General features: G+C 23.3%; 1 protein-coding gene across 5 annotated transcripts in view; it reads left to right on the top strand.

Moving 5' to 3' along the window:
* The window catches only part of LOC108000751 (uncharacterized), a 39888-nt gene that overhangs the window by 14478 nt on the left and 4325 nt on the right, over positions 1-21085 (top strand). For 2 of the 5 annotated variants that reach the window (XM_062085363.1, XM_017061327.3), the window contains exons 3-6: positions 5176-5342; positions 9850-10067; positions 13142-13216; positions 17743-17974. In XM_062085363.1, coding sequence (XP_061941347.1) covers positions 5183-5342; positions 9850-10067; positions 13142-13216; positions 17743-17974 — 685 coding nt within the window. In that variant the 5' untranslated portion in view covers positions 5176-5182. Of the gene's footprint in view, positions 1-3519; positions 4351-5175; positions 5343-9849; positions 10068-13141; positions 13217-17742; positions 17975-21085 lie in introns of those variants that run through there. The other 3 variants (XM_017061330.3, XM_017061329.3, XM_017061331.3) reach the window with 3 other exon arrangements.

The raw sequence follows: 21085 nt of genomic DNA, 5'->3' as shown, positions 1-21085 counted from the left end.
ATTTTAGATATATGATTATAGAAATTAAATTAGAATAGATACTGTGGATATGAGAGCTTGAAAATATAATAATTTAGAGCAAAAATTTTTAAATTTATAATTCGAGTAGATATTGTATGTACTCATATGAGAACTTGGTGAATGATGTTGAATTTCAATTGAAAATTGGAGAGAATGATTTTGAATATTGTGGATACTGGAACTTATGATTATGCTCAAAGTTTGACCGAGTATTGAAGACCATAACTTAAAATTTAGCTCGTTTTGAAAACTTATAATTTAACTTATAATTTAAGTGGATGCTGTAAATATGGAAACTTGATGAAGGTTAATTGTGGTATTAACTGGTTTGGAATAATAGTTAGATGATATTTAGCAATAATGGAGTTTAGGAAATACAGGTCAGAATGGTGGTCAAAGTGAACCAGAAATACAGTTTTGTTGGATATGATATTGGATGCATTGTAATTTGTGCTTTTAAAAGAATTCAAAGGTTTTATGTTTTATGTAGACAGAAATATATTTATAGATATATAAATTCATCTTTTTTTTTCCTTTTGAGATTTTTTGTTTTGAATATGATATGTAATTTAATATAATATAATTAAGATAGAGTTTTATTTTTTAAATGAATTTTGTTGAGGTAAACATGTTGAGATATTGATTTAATATATTGATTTTTTTTAGTCTTGATCTTTCTTCTTTTTCTTTGGAAATGAAATTTTGATATACTTGAGATAGATGATTCTTTAATTGGATACTACATTTGTTAAATTTGAAACACATAAAAATTGAAATATATATAATTTAAAAATATTATTGTAGAATATAAAATTATAATAAGATATTATTGTGAAAAGTTTCCTTTCAATATTTTCGATACAAACATCAATATAAATATTTAAATTTATTATAGAACTTATTATACAGAATATTTTAAGAATGATTGGAATCTATAAAATTTGTATTAAATATGTGGAGATTATGATTAATAATTCTTGGAAAATTTATATTTTTTTACTAATCTACTAAGGATGCAAAATATAAAATTCGTTTAAATGATTTAATCAATTATTTTCTTTTATAATAATAAATATTTATAATCATATTTTTTTCAATCCTTTTCATAATCTCTATTTATTTTTCATTATTTAATCAATCATTTTCAATATGATCATATTTATATTAGTTTTTTTTTTGTTTTGTAAATATAGTATGTAGCATATTCAAAACTTTAAATAATCCTTTTATAATTACCTATATATTTCTCCAATATTTAATCTCACTTTTTATTATTGTAATTAATATAATATTTACACAATATTTCTTTTTTTATTATAAGATATAAAATTTTCATATTTTTTATTTCTTATTAAATCAAAAATTTAACAAATTTTAATTTATTTTTAATTTTATTGTTTTAAAAATTTATTTCAAACAATAATTCTTCTTTTTAGTATATCGATCATATATATCACTTTAATGTGATTGCATTATTTAATTGAATAATAATTTATATCTTTAATTCACATAAATTAAAATTGAAATAAAAATAAAAATTTATCTCATATAATATTTATAATATTAATAATTTTAATATAATATGATGTTTTTATCATAACGTTTTATTAGCAATTGATTATAAATTATGTTTAATCATCAATCTCATAAATTAAAAATTTAATTTATAGTGCTTCATCTGATTCAACTGATTCATCAATATGATTCTATTGATTATTATTATAATTTTTTTTAATCTTCAATTCCAATAAATAATAAGTAAATTTAAAATCTATTCTGAACAAAATAACTCTAATTTTATTTTTTCATTTATATTCCATCACGTATATATGCATACCATATTATAAAATTTTAAGATCAAAAACTCCAATTCGAATTATTATTTCCAAAATTCTCTCCAGTCATTAATGAGCAATAATTCCTGATTTATTTTTAATCATCAATTTTATAAATTAAAACGAAATTTAAAATTAAAATAAATTCCAATTTATAATATTATTATATTTCAACTATAACATAATAATATTTCAATTATAATCTATGATGTATCACCGATATATCATTATTATTATAAATTCTTCAATTTTATAAATAAAAATATGTACAATATACGACAAATTAATAATACATCCCATTATTTTCAATAAGATTGATGCAATTTATATAAATTTTATCGTATCTATTCATATCTTTTCTATAATAATATAGAAAAAGATTAACTGCAGTTTACATTTTTTCTACAAATTTCATCTATTTATGTAAAAAAATTGATACAAATATTATAAAAACATTGTTTAAGAATGGATAGATTTCTGACATCGTTTTGTGAGCCGAATTTAAATTTGACCGAAAAATTGCCTATTATGTTAAATAATTTAGCAGATAAATGCAAAAGAAGTATTAATGTTGCTAATATTCCAAAAATAATAATTTTTTTTCAAAATTTTTATCAATTGCAATATATGTTTTTTATTTTCTTATAAAATCAAATATAATTGTGTATTTCTTTTCTCAAGATAAACTTTGAAGTTATTTAAGAAACATTGAAAATCATGGTGTGTACAATAACATATTGTACATATAAATCAAAATGATATTTATTTCAAATAAAATCAAATTCTTTTTAATCCTTTATATCTAATACCATTACATATACCATACATATACAGGGATCTTTAATATTAACAAATATTATAAATAAATATATCAAAAATTGCATTCTTTTATACATCGTATAAAAATGACCTTTAATTTTTATATAGAATCGTTTAATTTAATGCGCCCATCAATACATCTCATTACTTTATATAAAAATATAGAAAAAAGTTATATTTATATACAAAAATTCATCAAATTTCCCATATTTCTTGCCCTTCGCACAATAAATTTTACAAATTTTAAATTCAAGTTACAAAACTAATCTTCTAACGATTTTTAGCTTATATTTTCTCGTAGGAAATAGCCGCACCGATAATTCGTACATATAAAATTTCCGTACACGTAAAAGAACAAATCCAATCCTTCACCAAGTACAAAATCGACATTAATCCAAAACATTTAATTTTTTCAATGTAATCGAAAACAAACATAAATATGATTTCCGGACGATGAAGTTATCACCCCGTATACCCAAAATCCTAAGATGAAGAGCCCCCTCCACCCCCATTCACCAAGCAAAAATTCCTCCATCAAGCTGCTGCACCGTCTCTAGGAAAGGCCGGAAGATATGTGGGTCACGAAGCTCCGACAGATCGAAAAGGGAAGCAAGCTTGCTCGTGAGAGAGGTCTTACGTCGCGCCACTTTTAAAACACTCCGCGGCGGCCTCGCCTCGCGCTACTGTCCTCCGCTGCTTCTCGCCGTTCCTTCTTATTCCTTTCCACCACGCAAGCTCTCTCATCCCCCACGATCTCTCACCCCCCACACACACACACGCGCGCGCGCGCGCGCGTATACACACATACGTAAGTCTCCGGCCACTTGCAGCTGCGCAAAATCCTACGAGGAGCACAGCAGCGGAGCACACCCTCTCTCGCAGCTGCAGTTGGCAATGCGATCTCGTTGGATCGTGAACGGATCCTCTGATGCGCGACCGTCGATTAACCAGCTGGACCACCGATAGCATACTCGTTCTCACCTGCATCCACGATCAGAATACCGTAAATTGATCGAAATCGAGAACGGAATTAATTATCGAGTAAAGGCATAGGAGATAGATATCTAGGGAGAGAGTGAGTGAGTGAGTGAAAGAGAGAGAGAGAGAGATATCCAACGATGACATGAAGACGTATTTCTCCCTGGACCCGGCGAGAGAGATATCGTGTATAATACATCGCTCGTTATCCACGAGAATGAACGTTCGTTTTATATGTCGGGAGATAAGAGTGTTCCAGATTTTTTGTTTATTTTTCTTTTCGTAGTCTCGTAGGATATGTTTTGGATTTTTTGGCTTTTCTCTTTCTTTTTTTTTTTTTTTTTTAAATTCTGTTTCGTTAGCATTTGGATACTTTGTGTGTTTGGATTCTCGGGTTGATAGGTGTCAGAGCGACGCGGTCGTTGACTGAATAAGGGAGTGGATGGGTTTTGATGGGATAGATAACGGTAGAAACGAAGTGAAGACCGGTGAAAATGGCACGTGTGACGGATACCTTTGGAGAGTTTTCGAGGATTCGTGACGGTTTGCGGTCTGGTTCGTTGCTTGGAATGTTGTGTGCGTGGATGCATTAACGAGAAGGTTTTTTTTTTTAATGAGAAACTTGGAGGCTTGATAAGAGATGCAGTACATAAGTCACCGGTTACTTGGATTTGTAGAATAGATGTTAATTAATTTTGTAAGTGCAGAATTAATTAATTTTGATTTTTAGAATTATTTAAATTGATTGATTCCAGATTTGTTATGTTTCTTATTATTGAAAATAACATTATTAAAAATTATTATTTGATATTTTCAGAGAGAAACGCAATTATATATATCTTTGATTATTTTTTAATTATTTACGTAATATATTTTATTCGTGTATCGTAGATCGGATGATTCGGATATTAATTGTTTAAATTGTGAAATATCTTATTAAATTTGATTAATATCTTTTTAAAATTAGAAAAAAAGTAAATTTTTAAATATTCAAATCCATAGTTTTTTGACCTGATATCTTAAAATTTTTACTTTGCAATTAACATCTTTAATATGGGCATTTCTTAATTAATATTTCAAGTTTCATAGTTTTACTATTACATATATTTCCAAATCTATAATTTTCTTAATCAATTTGCAATTCCGTGATTTTCTAGATAATATTTTCAAAATATCATCATTTTATAATTTACATTCGTAACTCTATAATTTTCTGTATCAATATTTCTTATTCTATATTCTTCTAATTCTCAAATTCTTATCTTTCTAATTTTTCAATTCTATAAATTTTGTAATCAATATACGCAATTTTTTTTCACATATCTATAGTTTTCCAATTAATATTTAATTTTTAATTACAATTAATATTTCCAAATACGTCGAAAATGATAAGTTTCCGGTGAATTATGAAAAGGAATGTACAAAAATTTGAAAAATTGTTATTTCCTTTATAGATGTTTTTCCTTTTTTTTTCGTTCATATAAAAATAATGAGATTAATTAGGTGTCTCTTATATTTTCAGCCGAATTATGATACATGTGTCGTCGGAGAACACTCAACGATACGATCGTGTAAAACGAAAGGGCGCAGCGTTTCTTTCGAACTTCTTTAAGTCGAAAAAGCTGACGTTAGGTATGAAGATCAACGAGGACGAAGAGATGGAACGTGCTCCGAAAGTCGAGACACCTGGTAAGCCGAGAAAATGCTTCTTTTGTTAGAAGACAGATGTTGGATAGAAGTTATTTTATATTTTAACAAAGTTAATCTTTTAGGAAATTCAGTTTTTTAAATAAAATTGATATTCCACGATAATTTAAAATATATAAAATTAATCTAATATAGGAATTTTCAAATGCTTTAAATTGTTATTTTGTATAATTGGTATTTAATATTTTTTTTTGTATTTTTTGTATTTTTTGTTAAGCTAATTAAAAAAAAGTATATCACTATTATAACAGAATTAATTCTTCAGAAAATTTAGAATTTTTTATGAAATATTTTTGAAATATAATTTAAATAGGAATTTTTTAATTGCATTGAATTGTTTTAATAGAATTTAATAATTGATATTAAATAATTTTTGTATTGATTTATTTAATAAATTTCAAATATATTACCTAGGTCTAGTTTGTTTTATATTTTTATTCTTTATACAATCCTTTTATATTTACTCTTTCTCTCTCTCTCTCTCTCTCTCTCTCTCTCTCTCTCTCTCTCTCTCTCTCTCTCTCTTTCTCACTCTGATTTTACAATTCCAAATATTTCCAATTTTATAATTTTCGAATATTCATTCTTAGTTATCTTTAATTTTACAATTAATATTTCCAATATCATAGTTCTTAATTAACATTTTCATATTTATAAATTTCTAATTAATATTCCCAATAATTTTCTAATTAATATCTTTAAATCGATGCTTTTTTCAATTAATTAAATTGCCACTTAATCTAGAAATGTGTTTATAAAATAAAAATCTCCTAAATTACTTAAAAATGATTAAAAATATATGTATATCCAAAATAGCAACCAAACATATATTTTTATGAATATGAAGGTTTCATAAGACCTTGACAAATTAAAAACTGAGCCCTAAATATATCAATGTAAATTTCGTTGCTTAATTGCTTTCTCTTGAACTTGCTTGAAAAACAAGTGCAGAAACAGTGTAAGAAAAATTTTATATAATCTCTATTTCTATAGAAATATATATATATATATATATATATATATATATATATATATGTTAAAAAAGAACATCTTAGAACAATTAAAGAAAATTAAAAATATTTTTTTTTTCCTCTTAAAATAAAATATGGAAAAATAAAATAACTCATTGAATTAAGCTTAGAATTTATTCTACAAGATATTTTAATGCATGAATATTATATAAAATCGAAAATGAATATTTGTATACAAATTGTTATGTATATTTTAAGCGAATATTGAGATGTATAAAGTTAGCAATTTTCTAAACGAATTTAAATGAGAACCAATTATGTTCAATTATACTATGTTATTAGTGCAGGCTTTCAGAATTGCAAGAAAATCAGAATCTCACCTTTTGGGAGATAGCCAATCCCGAATTACTTCTCTTCAGGGAGTTGGATACTAACCTATTGAAAAAAAAAAACTTGGTTAAAAATTTCGAGTAAAATTACTTTCAATAATAACTTTATTTAAAATACTTAAATAATAATTATTTGTATATTATATTTGATTCGCTCTTCATATAATCTTGACTATTTGTGATTATTCCATGCTTTGAATAATTAATAAATTATTTAAGTAATTTTATTCTTAATTTCAATATTTTTGCTCAATTCTGGTGAATAATCTCTGGGTCAGATCCAGGAAGATAATAATCATAGTTTTATTGAGTTCTTATATAGTGATTATTATAAAACTTTTCAATTTTCTCTCGGTACTTAAGATCGAATTTCTAAAAAATATTAAATTTTGAAAACTATTTCTAACAATTGTATTCTAAGCCATCCATCGTTTCGCTTTACGCGAGCATTACGAAATTAATTAAAAATACATGTACTCTTTAAGTTTCGTATAACTTTAACAATGTTAAAATATATAAAATAGATCAATATCGTGAGTTTAGTTTCAATATCGTGTTTATATAAAGTGTACAAACGTGCATATAATATTTAATGTTTAATCGGGAGATTAACTTTACTTTTCAGTACATAAGTGCTTTTATTTTTATTTTTTCTTTCCTTTTTTTTTTTAATAATTGTTGTCACGAAAGTTCATGATTAAAATTTCTTTTTTTAAAACGAAATACATTCCCGAACTATTTAATCTGATGTATTGTTATGTTCAATTGATAACTAAACTTTGAAATGAATTCTGGATACGTAGTTATGTGCACTGCACCTTTCAGATAATAAAACGTTATTCATTTGGATGTGGAAGATAAGTCGAAACTTATATCAATGTGTATATGAAGGTATTGGACCTGGTGTTATCGACCAAACAATTACTTTTTATTTCTCATATCTTTGTTACATATTCCGATTACGTGAACAGTAAATTCTCGAATAAATTTGCATTTTTTATATATTTCAAATATGATAAGAACAAAAATATATATAGAAAAAAAAAGAAAAATAGAAAAAAAAATTTATAATAGAATAAACTTGAATTTATATTGAATAATATTTTTTTAATAAAATGTTCCAATATTTATATTTATACAATTAAATTAAAATTATAATTGTGTAATATTAAAATAGCTAAACAAAATGATACAAATTTTTGAAATGTTAAAAAAAAAAGTTGAAATTGATTTTATAATAATATAATTATTATAAATAAAATAAAGATATAATTTTAAAATATAATGTTTAACAGAGAGACATGATTGAAATAAATTTCTTAAAAATCAAATATCTATATGTTTGTAAAAACTATAAACGAATATTATTGTAAACAAAATAAAATGTCACAATTTCGATAACAAGGACATCGAAAAAACCACGATAACGAGAATCGATGTGATACGATAAATAGAGCTTCTTCTATTTTATATTGGTTCAGTGGAACGATCAAAAAATATTCGTTATTTTTTTCAGAATAAAAAAAAAAAGAATAAAAAGAAGATTAAAAACGAAAATGATGGATGAAAAAATATATATTAAATTGATTTTATATTAACAAAAAAAAGAATAAGAAGAAAATTTTAAAATTAATGATTAAATAATTAAAATAAATAATAAGATTTAATTAAGAGAAAAAATACAAAAGGAAAACGGAAAAATCCAATGGAGAGAACCAGGATATACAAATATTACATCATCTTCACTATCGATTATCTTGAAAACGAAAGTTCAGATAGAAAAACATTCCGTGTTTTTTTAGGAATCACATCGTTCAACCCTTTTTAATAAATGTATCTACGAAAAAAAAAAACATTTTTAATTTATCGAGATTGAGCATAAAATATATTTAATCTTTCAATCTAATTAATTCAAATCGTGGTAGATATCATCATAAATATATATTGCATGTATTATAAAAATACAACATTTTTAGATTTATTTTTTATAAATAATAAATAGAACAAGTTAATATTTTATATTATATATTGACAAAAAGTTTGTTTATTTATACAATAAATTAATTTTGAATCTTGATAACAAACTATATAATAAGTATTTATTTATTTTTATCAAAATAAAATAATTAATTAATACTTAAATTTCTAAAAGAATTAGTAATTCTATATTAAAGAATTTTTTAATTTTCTTAATATTCTAACGATATGAATTTTTATTTGTAAAACTGTTTATATATTAGAATAAAAATTGTCAAATTTTATATTATATATAAAATTATTATAATTTTGACAATAATGTAAATAAATTAAAGTAAGTTACAATAATACTTAATTCTTTAATCTTAGCCAATTGAAATATAGTTTGCATTATAAAATAATTTTGAATAAATAATTTATTTGATTAAAAATTTTTTAATGTAAATGCAATTTTAATTAATAATATTACATCTATATAGATAAAATTTATTAAAATATTATATAATATATCATAATAAGAAAAAGATATAATAATAATTTAATATATAAATATAAATTAACTTTATAAATTAATTTTAATATCAACTTTGATTTTATAACAAAATAAATCTTTATCAAAACAAATATATTTGATTTTTATTTTTAACGAATTTCTTTTTGATAATATTTAAATATTATTATATTGTTATATTGCATTACAAAATAAATTATCAAATATTAATTTATTAAATATGAATTTTTTATAGTATTAAATTGAATGAAATAACGAAATAAATAATAACATCTCAATGTTGATCTCAATAAATTATCTTTTTACATAATATATAAAATATAAATTTCCCATAACTTATTAAATTGTATATTCGTATCTGATATAAAGAATACGATGCCAGTTTTATAATTTTTAGGATTTTAACATTAATCTTATTAAATATTTATAAAGTAGTATTAGTATTTATAATTAAATTTTCAATAATTGTAAAAACAAAAAATGTGAAACCAATCAATTTCACTTTATTTAGTAATTAAAAAATCAATTGCAAAACTTTTTTATTTTATAATCTCTATAAATATATGGATCATAATATATTTTATTAAATTACATTTAACTTTTGTAATTTAATTATTAGGATTGAATAATCTTTGTTTCAGCGATCATCACGAACGCCTGCAGGCGCAGTGGCAGCGAAAATGACAACCAAGTATCAAGGATTCCGTCGACATTGAGTGTAGCAGCCGTCGATGTTGTCGTTGCTTGTCAACCATCACCGTCGCATTCCATTTTAACCTTGACACCTGGTAGAACACGAAACATCGATCAGGATATGGAGGCGCTTAGGCTAAGTCGACAGGATAATCCTTTCCTACAGGTTCGAATCGATAAGACCCATGGTACCCCATTTACAAACGGTTGAACGATACAGATAACGCAGAAGGAAAATACGTGATTTATCCTTGAAGATATGGTCTAAAGTTTTTTTATTTTTTCGATAAGAAAGACCCTTTCTTTTGAAAGGAAGTCTTTGATAAAATTGAATATTATATAGAATTAAATACATTATAAATATTAAATGTTTAGTATTGAATTTTAACAATTTTTGGATTTAAAAATATTATTATTTTTTTTTATTTTAGAATAATGGATATGTAATAATGAATGATGGAATGTAATAATTTGAATTTCTTGCATAAAAAATCTTTTTTTTGTTTTCGAATAATAAAAATATTTTAACAAAATTAGATTAGAATTAAATATATTATAAAAGTAATACATATATATGATATTTAATTTTTATAATTTTTTTTTTAATATTTAATTAAAAATTTTATTTAGAGTAGATTGGTTACAGTTGATTATCATTTTTTATTACATTGTTATGTTAAAATTTAATTAATTATTAGCTAAAATTAGTTAAGATAATAATATGACTCATGATGATTCATTATTATCAGAAATCTTTTTTCTATGTTTGCATATGATAAATAATTTCATATATAGTTTGATAATTCATTGAAAATTGAATAATTGCTAATACTTTGAATTATCTATATTTGATTCTTTGCATCAAATAAAGTAATTGCAAATTTTCATCAAAATAATTGCAACAGTATTTATTAGGAAATATTTAATAAAAAGTAAGATTTGAAAGGATTGAAACAATTACAATGATAAAAAAAATAATAATGATAATTTCTGATTTAACTAAGATTTTCATAATTTAATTGAGATGAAAATAATTAAATTTTTAAATAATTTATAATATATAAATTATTAAAACGTAATATATTTTACATATATTTGTAAATTATTTAAAAATTTAAAATAATTAAAACAATTATAATATTGATATTGCAAGTAATAATAATTTTTATTATAAAAAGAAAATTGTATACTAAAATTGTATATACGATATGGATATTGATTTTCCTAGAATCAGAAAAAAAAATTCGCTCATTTATGGTTTGCAATTAACCTTCGTTATTTCATTAAGCGTTATACACTCTACAGTAACATAATTCATTCCTTTCTAGAATATATTTACCGGGTATAATGACTCATAATTTTCTTCAAATGAGACGTACATTCATTCAACCGTATACGAATATATGTTCCTTATGTTAGAAACAATTGAATAACATAAAAATGACATAAATATTTATTATGTAAGATAGATTATCTAAAATTATGCTACTTGCAATATCTTTAAAAAAATCACATTTTTCTTCCGAAATCTTTTTTTAATCTCTCCTTTAGCAAAAGTGATTAATTAGTAGGTAAATAATTTGTTTCTTAATAAAATAATTTTTTAGCTATTTTAAATCTGAAATGAATGCAATGAAATGAATTAATCTGGAATATATTTCAAAAATTAAAATATTTCGAATATTTAATTTTCAAATTATATTTTAAATATTTTAATATTTTCAAATTTTGTTACATATAATTTTTTTTTTAATTTTCACTTGATTTTATTTTAAATTATTGCCAATATTAAAGTAATGAATTTTCTAAATTTCCAATATTTCTAATATCTAATTTTAAATTTTATACTTCTAATATTTTTAGCATTTAATTTATATTTTATAAATTCTATTAGATATATTCTTTTTCCTTTTAATTCTTATTAGTGTTTGGCAAATAGAATAAATAGAAAAATATATTATTAAAAGTGATTCGTCTGAAGATAAAGCTCATTAACCTATCTCCATGAACGATTTTTTTTCTATTTTTATCCAAAGAAAAAAATACCTATATCCTGTCCCAGTTTTCTACACCACTCGACATCCATCAATACTATTAATACTATACTTCAAATGCAATAAATCTAACAATCAGTTGTACTCACATTTCCACTAATAGGAAATATAACGAATGTAGATAACAGATAAGCTCTTTTCAGCATGAACAATGAACGCTCATTCTCTTATATTAAAAAATGGTTTTTCATGGAAACAAATTGAAATGAAATATGAATTATTATCGTTTCCTGTTTTTTCTTTAAATTCTTTCTACATATTAGAAAATTTAGAATTTATTTCTCACTCATTATTATTTTTAAAAATGTAATAAAATTTCAAATAAAAAAATAATGCTATTTATTCATACATATTTTTTGCATTTTTAAAGAGAAAAAGAGATAAAGATTGTATAATAAGTGATAAAGATTTTGTCATTTAAAAAATTTAATAATAAAAAAAATAAATGCTATTTCTTTAAAATTTAAAAAAAAATATGGGAAAATGCATTAATATCAATTATTGCTTATAATAAAAAAGAATTATTTGTCATTTTTTAATAGCAAAAGTTATATTACATAATTTTTTATTATAAACTATAATTGGGATAATTTAATTTATTTATAATAATATAAATTATTCATGATATATAATACTTTGTAATTACTTTGTAATTACTTTCTAATTTCAATTTTTAAAGTGATATTACTTATAGAATAAGCTGATACTACTGAAAAGATTATATTCTAAGAAACTTCAAACTGTCAACTTATTAAAATCTATAATATATATATATATATATATTTCTAACTCAATATTAAATTCAATATTAAATTTCTTTTTATATATCCTTTATATAATAAACAAAGTATCTATATCTTATAAATGTACTTTCACATATAATGATAGTTAAAAGTGAATATATGTCTTTAATTTAATAAATTTCATAATCACGTTATGCATAAATTAAAAATTAATTTAAAAAAGTAGAAATTATGCGTGAAAACATAAATTCAAATTTCTATATTCCATCAATAAAATATATACGTACATAACGTTACCAATAAATTTTTAATGAATCCAGATAACAGATAACACGATTACTTCGTCACGCTCAAATAAATCCATGACTCACTTCCCACACCTTCGAAAAATTCGATATTTCACTCATGTTATTATTATTAAATCATTAATTCGTATTTTTCAGGTATTGGCGAGTCGCGAAAGTTTGGTGGAATCGTTGGAGGAGTCCGAGTCCGATGACGCCATCCTGATGTCTCAGGTGAGCGATTCTTTCTCCTTTCGCGTTCGTTCGCCTTTGTCTTGGTCCATAAGAGCGTGAAAGAAGGCATCGATCGGGTCGGCCAGTTTGCATTATTAATGCTAGCGTGAACTTGAGGGCGATGGAAAGAGGCCTTGGTTATACGTCTTTTCTTCTTTCGAACAATCTTTCAGAATAGGATATGACGACTGTTTTGGGTAGACAAAGGACATCAGGTTACTCGAAGAGATATTTTTAATCAGAGATAATATCATTGGATAATAATTTTTTTAGGGGAATTATATGCATATAATTGGAATAAGATTTAATTATTGATATTATTAATAATAATATTAAATATATAATATTTTAATATTAAAGAATAATTTATCAATATTATTAATAGTAAAATGTAAATAAGAATTATTACAAGAATAAAAAATAAAAAATTCATAATTATATTGTCTTGATACATAATATATTAAATAATTTACATAATATATTAAATAATTATTAATAATACTTAAAAAAAATATTTATAATTATTCAGATAGATTTAGATACTTATTTCCTTACTTAAAGATAGTTATAATTGTACAATTAACATTTAATTTTTCATTTTATGAATGAAAAGAATAATCATTAGTATTTTAAATAATAATATAGATAAATAATATAAATAATATAGATATTGCATAAATAAAATTTTTGAAATCTTATGTAATCACATACGCAAATTAATATCAAGATACCTTTTAGATTGATTAGATCAAGAAGAAGCCAAATGTAGTATTAGTTGTTACATAAGCATTATTTCTGAAGCACTATAATTGTTCAGTGACAGTATTACTATAGATCAATTATAAAAATTCAAAGATACAAAAATTATTATTGAAACAAAAATTATTATATAATTTAAAAATACTTCAAAAATAAATAATTTGCAGATAATACTTTCGAATAAATATAAATTTTACAATGAATAATGTCGTTCAATTTTCAATCATTTTCATTGAATCACAACCAATAAATACTTTTTACAGAAAAATTCGATGAGACCATTTCACATCGGAATAAACGAAACAATAAATTAAATTTAAAATTATAAGTTATTATTTGAAGAAGATCAAAAATGATTTTATCTTAGAAATTTATCCAATTGAATCAGATATTATGTTTAAAATCAAATACCAATACTAATTTAGAAACTTATTGTGTATATTTGCCAATTAGACATATATACACAAATGATTCAAAATTTACTTTAAAAAAAAATTTATAAATGAAGAATTACAGTAAAATTAAAATAATTGTAGCAAATATAAAACTTTCTGTTGGGATTGAATTAGATATATCACATTCATGATTCATTCTAAAAATACTACTTTTTAGGAGATAACAAAAAGAATTAATTTTCCAAATGTAGAATTAGTTATTATTGATCATTCATAATAGTTGTCTATTACAGGGGATGGTACGTTCATTCCATTAACCCTGAACTGGCGGGGTTACAATAAGCCTTTCTATAGTAGCGTCTAGTGTACATGGAACTTTGTGTACTTTATCTATAGTCCATTGTTGTGCTTTGGGTGAATTCCAGAAGCTTCAGCCATCAAAAGAACTGAACTTAAATACTCGGTATTCAAGTGAGAAAAAAGAAAACAGAGATGATAAATCGATTATTAAAAATAACTTTTCTTATTTGCTATGAGATTGAAATTTATTAAACGAAATTTATTTTATTATTTTGATTTTTGAAAATGCTTCTTAAAATCTATTTCAAAAGTTTTATATATATTTTCATTCTATCTTTTTTTCTTACATCATTATTATTCTATTTTATTAAAATATCATAATATTTTATATAATATATAATTTATTGTCAGTATCTATCCATGGGATTTCATGGATTCTTTGAATCCGTAAAATATGAAAATAAAATATAGAATGTATCATTATTTTTATCCAAATATCAAAAAATGTTTCAGATAAAAATTAAAGCGGATCATATTCCACATACTATTTATATTTTAAAATTGACCTTTACAGGTCCCTTACGCATTCATGTAAAAAAAAAAATTAATTACATTATGTTCTGCTCATCAATCATTAAACTTTTATTTGAAACATTTTTTAATATTTTCAAAAAACAAACGAGATGTTCTAGTTAGCAAAGTTACATGGAACACTTAATATAAAACAATTCTTGAACAACCAAAATTATAATTACTGAAATTATAATTTAATAATAATGGTATCTTACATTTAATCACATTTATTATTTTCCTTATCTATAGTGTAATACATATATAATACATATGTCACAAAAAGAATCTTAAAAAAAATAGTATTCAAATCTATAAGGAAGCAGCTTTTCGATAAGCTCATTTGTTATTGTATATATTGTCTGTTCAGGTATCTTTATATATATGTATAAATAGTGATAAGTGACAATATTACTCACGTACATATTATCACGAATATATATATAGAGAATATTATTGTATCATCAAAAATATTTTGCGTAATTCTAAAGCTTAACAGCCGATTATATGTAAGAGAAAAAATTGATCAAAATGATGCAATTAACAATATATCTCAAGCTCACTAGCAATAAAAATAGTGATTTATTTAATATTTTGATTGTGATAATAACAAAATCAAATTATATAAAACAAAAATATATTAAATGATAAGTTTATTCTATATCTAGTCGATGATAAAATTTAATCAGTTACGTAAATATTATCAGTCACAATATTCTAGAGATAATGATAATTTTATTTCTTAATAAAATATATACTTAATTGTACAAAAATAAAGATAAAAATTGGATAATAATTTAATTAAATGTAAGTAGTACTTTATTATCTAATCGAGAATGGATTAGAACCAATGCAATAAACGTATAAAAATATAACAAATGTTTTATTTTAAGATTTTAAATATCTTAATGAAAGTTCTATATTTTGAAATAACGAAAAAACGATCATTTATAAAGATTCTCGAAAATGTTATTTAATAAAAATTTTATTTTGTTACACAAATTTTAGCAAAACATTTTAGAAGATTTAAAGAAATAATTAAATAATATTAATTATTGTATTATTATATTATTATATTGGTATTATGATATTTTACAGACATGAAAAATATGCCAAAAAATAAATAATTTTAAACATAAAATCAAATAAATATTATTATAATATTAAACCAATTTTAATAAAATATCAAATTATATATAAATCATATAAATTGGTACCTAGACAGTAGGCTGTCTCTTAATAAAATTTATGATAGTAATAATAATATTAAAAGTTTAAAAGCATGAAATTTTATTTAATAAATTTTATTGGAAAGTAAGTAAAAGCTAAAAAAATTACGTTGCTCTAATTATGAAAAGAAAATACATTTTCCTTTTTTATGGTTATATATATATAAAATTTATTGATTTTCATGACACTAAGATAAAATATATAGTATGTTATAAATATAGAAATTTTTAAACATATATCAATGAATATCTAAAAATATAGATTTTGATTATTAATAAATATTATTATTACTAGAAAAAAATTAAAAATTAAAAATAACATTAAAGAATAAAAATAAATCAATTCTCCGTTAAAATAAAAAACTATGAATAGTATACGTTTAATAATATACTATTGAACATAAATAAGCACAAATTTCGTGAAACAACAAAATATTAAGCTAAATCTAATTATAGATGATCCTATTTTCAACAAGTGGATTAAGATTACAGAAACTTTATATATCATATGGATTTATTTTAAATAGCTTCTAATAGAATCACCTTCCATATACAAAAGAAGATTTTGTCTGGTAAACAAGCATTAATTTAACCTGTGCCTGTTAATAGGCAACCCGTCAAATTTTAACTCGAATAGAAGTCAAGAATAGAAGTTTTATTTCTATATATTAATACAATATATCCGTCTCATTTTTCCCCTTATATTACTATACGTGTTCAATAATCTCCAGTTTACAATTAACGTAAAATTTTCCACCCCAAGGTAGACATACACACATTCCCTTTTTATCGATAAACTAATGCTCATCGATCGAAACATACTTAACTGATACTTTATCTACCTTATTCTCATCCCTTCTCGAGTGCAGTCATAAATATTCTATTCGAGAGGGTGATAACTTCAATTACCTCAATTTATTGTACCCTAATTTTTCACTCTTATAATATCATTTTATCATTAATTCGTGGAACTGTACGATATAAAAGTATTTTTAAACGAAATATATTAATAAGATTTATGATTTAAGTTGTATTAAGGATTTTTACGCATAAAAAAATACGCGTAAAATAATTATAAAGATTAATTATCATTTTTCACATCAAACACAACAATATATATATTTCACGTTATAATTTAAATTTTGGCTAAATTAGTTTGGTTTAAGTTACAATATAATGTGTATAATATGCAAAATAGTATAAAAATATTAATTCTCGTTTTCACAATAATATACAGACAACTTTCATTATTTTGTACGTTCATTCTTTTTAGGAATTGGGTGATACCGACCCTTTAACTTTAGCCCAAGTGCATGAGCATTTGGTCAGAAGTCCACCGCCAGCATCGTGGCCTCACAGTACGACTTTTCATTTCCCCCATCAGAATCAAACTACATCTGGGAAGAGCGACATGTTGGCGCATTATAAAAGCCCTTCGAAGACGTCTTCGTGTCGCAGCAACGATCACGAACTGTCCAAAAGTGAGCCATCCACGGATATTAGAGGTGCGAGCCCAAACGACTAAATATTACATTTGTCTTTAAAACGAAAATTCTTATTTCCATGTAGACTGTTATCAAATACATGTAGATTTATATATTAGCTATATATATACAATATATACATATATGTATAGTTAATATATATAATTGATAGATTTCTCTTTTAGTAGATATTGTTTGCGTGCTTTAGATACATAACATACATTTATGGTAATGTAAGCTTGATGCTTATCTTTAGTGATGGTCTGATGCTTTAATAAATATTAGTTTCTTATATATAATCGATATATATACATATATGCATGTGTATATATATATATATATATAGAGAGAGAGAGAGAGAAAGAGAAAGAGAGAGAGATTATTTGATCGTTGTTCGCCACATGACGTTAATGGAACTTTTATTGGTTCTATTACTTTAGTTTTGATTTCGCCATTCGTTATCCGTATTATATAAATAGCTATAGCAAAAAAGTCTCGTATGATTACTGTTATAGAATGAAAATAGAAGAAGATTTAGTAACGTGATTTGATTATAGGTTATATATTTGAACAATTTTTATGACATGAATAGATATTCCTATTATTTGATATTTATTATTTTATTTTTTAATATCTTTTTTATTAATAATACTTTTATTCCTAAAATAGTACTTTATATTTGTTGATATTATTTAAAAATATATAATATCTTTAAAATATCAGCAAAAAGGATATATTAATAAAAAATAATATTGCGAAAGCTTATATATTTATAAAAATTTAAATATAACAATAAAGTTTGTAATATTTAATAAATTAAACAAATTAATATTTATATTACAGAATATATATTACATTTACAAAAACATAAATATAGATATGTTTATAAGCAAAAGTTTTCACAATTTGTAAATAATCGAATATATTTCATGGAAATATCTTAATTCACGCAAAAGTATACGATTATTAATTATACATCACACATGAATTGCAATGTTTTAATCCCCAAAATGACACACGACATGGAAAATGAATTAAGCGGAACGGACAAAATCGAAGCTACTTGTAAATTGAAATAAATCGAGTATCTCATTAGAATTTCATAAAGAAAGATCGATAGGTGGAGGCATCAAGGCCATATCCAAGGTCACTCTATATAGACCCATTTAAATAGAACCTGCATCTTTTTTAACGCAGAGAGAACACACATAAAACTCTCCTCATATGAGTACCTTAAGTCTTACATACATGTATACACATATACAATTGATCAGTCTATCAATATAGTAATGTTCGGTATTGATCGATTAAAATTTTTTATTTAATTTATTATTATTTATGATCAATCTTAGTAATGTTTTTCATAATCATATTTCAGTTCTTATTCGTAAATTTAAATATCATCGTTTGTTTATTCTTACTGATATTATCTTTTTCATTTTTAATTTGTATTATCATTAAATCGAAAGAAAAGTAGATTTTATTTCGTACAAAATATTATATATAAAATTTCAAATATCCAATCTATAAATTTGCAATATAAGATTCAAGATTTAACTTTGAGTGTGTCTATATTAATTGCTTATGTTTTAATTTATGATCTTTTTATAACTTATAATCAACTCTATAATCAAACTCTTTGAGAATCATGGTAATGCAAATGCAAATAACAGCAAATTTAAAAAAAATTAAATTTTCTCAATCTTTAGATATATGATTACATTTCGAATTTTGAAAATTTTAATTTATACTACTACGACTTTTATATTTTATATTCTGCCATATTTTAACAACTTTTATACTTAATTGTATTTCCATTTATCTTTCGATCCATTATATCAATTTACCCGCACAAATCCATGTATGAACACTCTTGCATCCTTGAAAATGCGGCTTAAGAGTTCTATATGGGAAATATGGCGGATGAATATGGAAATCAGGAATAGGCTTCTTTGGAACATTAACGAATTCATATATTCACGGTGGACACTTATCTTGCGACCTTGATGCTTGCCACGTTCACAGAAGTATAGATGCGATCGATTTCACCTTATTTTTAACCCGCATAAATTAATGGTTCGTGGCATGGTGGGCGTGTCTTGCCTTTCGATCGGCTCTTCAACTGGTGAAAAATATTTCCATCCCCTTATGATGCAATCCGCTTTCAATTAATTTAAATTTGACCCAAATTATCGATTATTATTATTATATTGTTATTATGAAGGATTTAGATTTTTTAAAAGACAATTTATACCGAGTTTCATTTAGATTGTTTAGTTGATACTTGGTTCTGTTGAAGGTTATTTCCTGTTTGATTCAGATCTTGATAACTTGTGATTTGACTTGCTGAAAAGGATGCTCGAAATGTTCACAGATCGTTGAATTATAATTGAAATTGTGCTAGTAGTGATACTATAGCAATGTTAAATGATATTAATTAACTCTAAACTGTTGTATTATTGTTGCATTAATATTAATATTTATTATTTGTTGATATTATGTTATGTAATACAAACATCTTAATTGAATTTTAATTGATATTAGTATGATATTAGTATGATATTCATATTAGTATGATCTATATTATTATTTAAATCATATTGACATTTATTTTGAATTAATTATATTATTATAAATATTGTATAATAGTTTTAATTATATCATAAATAGTATTATCATTTTTTCACATAATTATATTGTTATTTTAATTTTTTTAATATAATACGAATTTCATTTATTATCAATTTTTTTAATGATTATATAATACGAAGTACTGACGCAAGTTGTGATATTCAATAATAATAAAAAATATAAAGATTAAAACAATTTAAGACAAAATAAAACTTCTTGACAATACTGCGTGACACATGATCGTGTCAGTACTTCTTTTGTTCTTTCATGTTGGTTGATTTACCGCCAGCACTGAAAATGCGCGTGACTGATCTAATCACCCCTTGTCGCATTGCGCGATTTTTTATCCTGTTCGTTCATATGCATGCACGTGAAGCATCATATTTTTCTATCTGGGGCAATAACCCTGATCGTGTATTACACTTTGATGTTTAAGAAACATTTGAACAATGAAGAGGAATTAATTTGTAAGAATTAACAAATGAAACATAATATCTTAAA

This window comes from Apis cerana, linkage group LG15, assembly GCF_029169275.1.
Source record: "Apis cerana isolate GH-2021 linkage group LG15, AcerK_1.0, whole genome shotgun sequence".
NCBI lineage: Eukaryota > Metazoa > Arthropoda > Insecta > Hymenoptera > Apidae > Apis > Apis cerana.
Note: the sequence above shows the minus strand (reverse complement) of the source record. Positions and strands in the feature narration are given on the sequence as shown.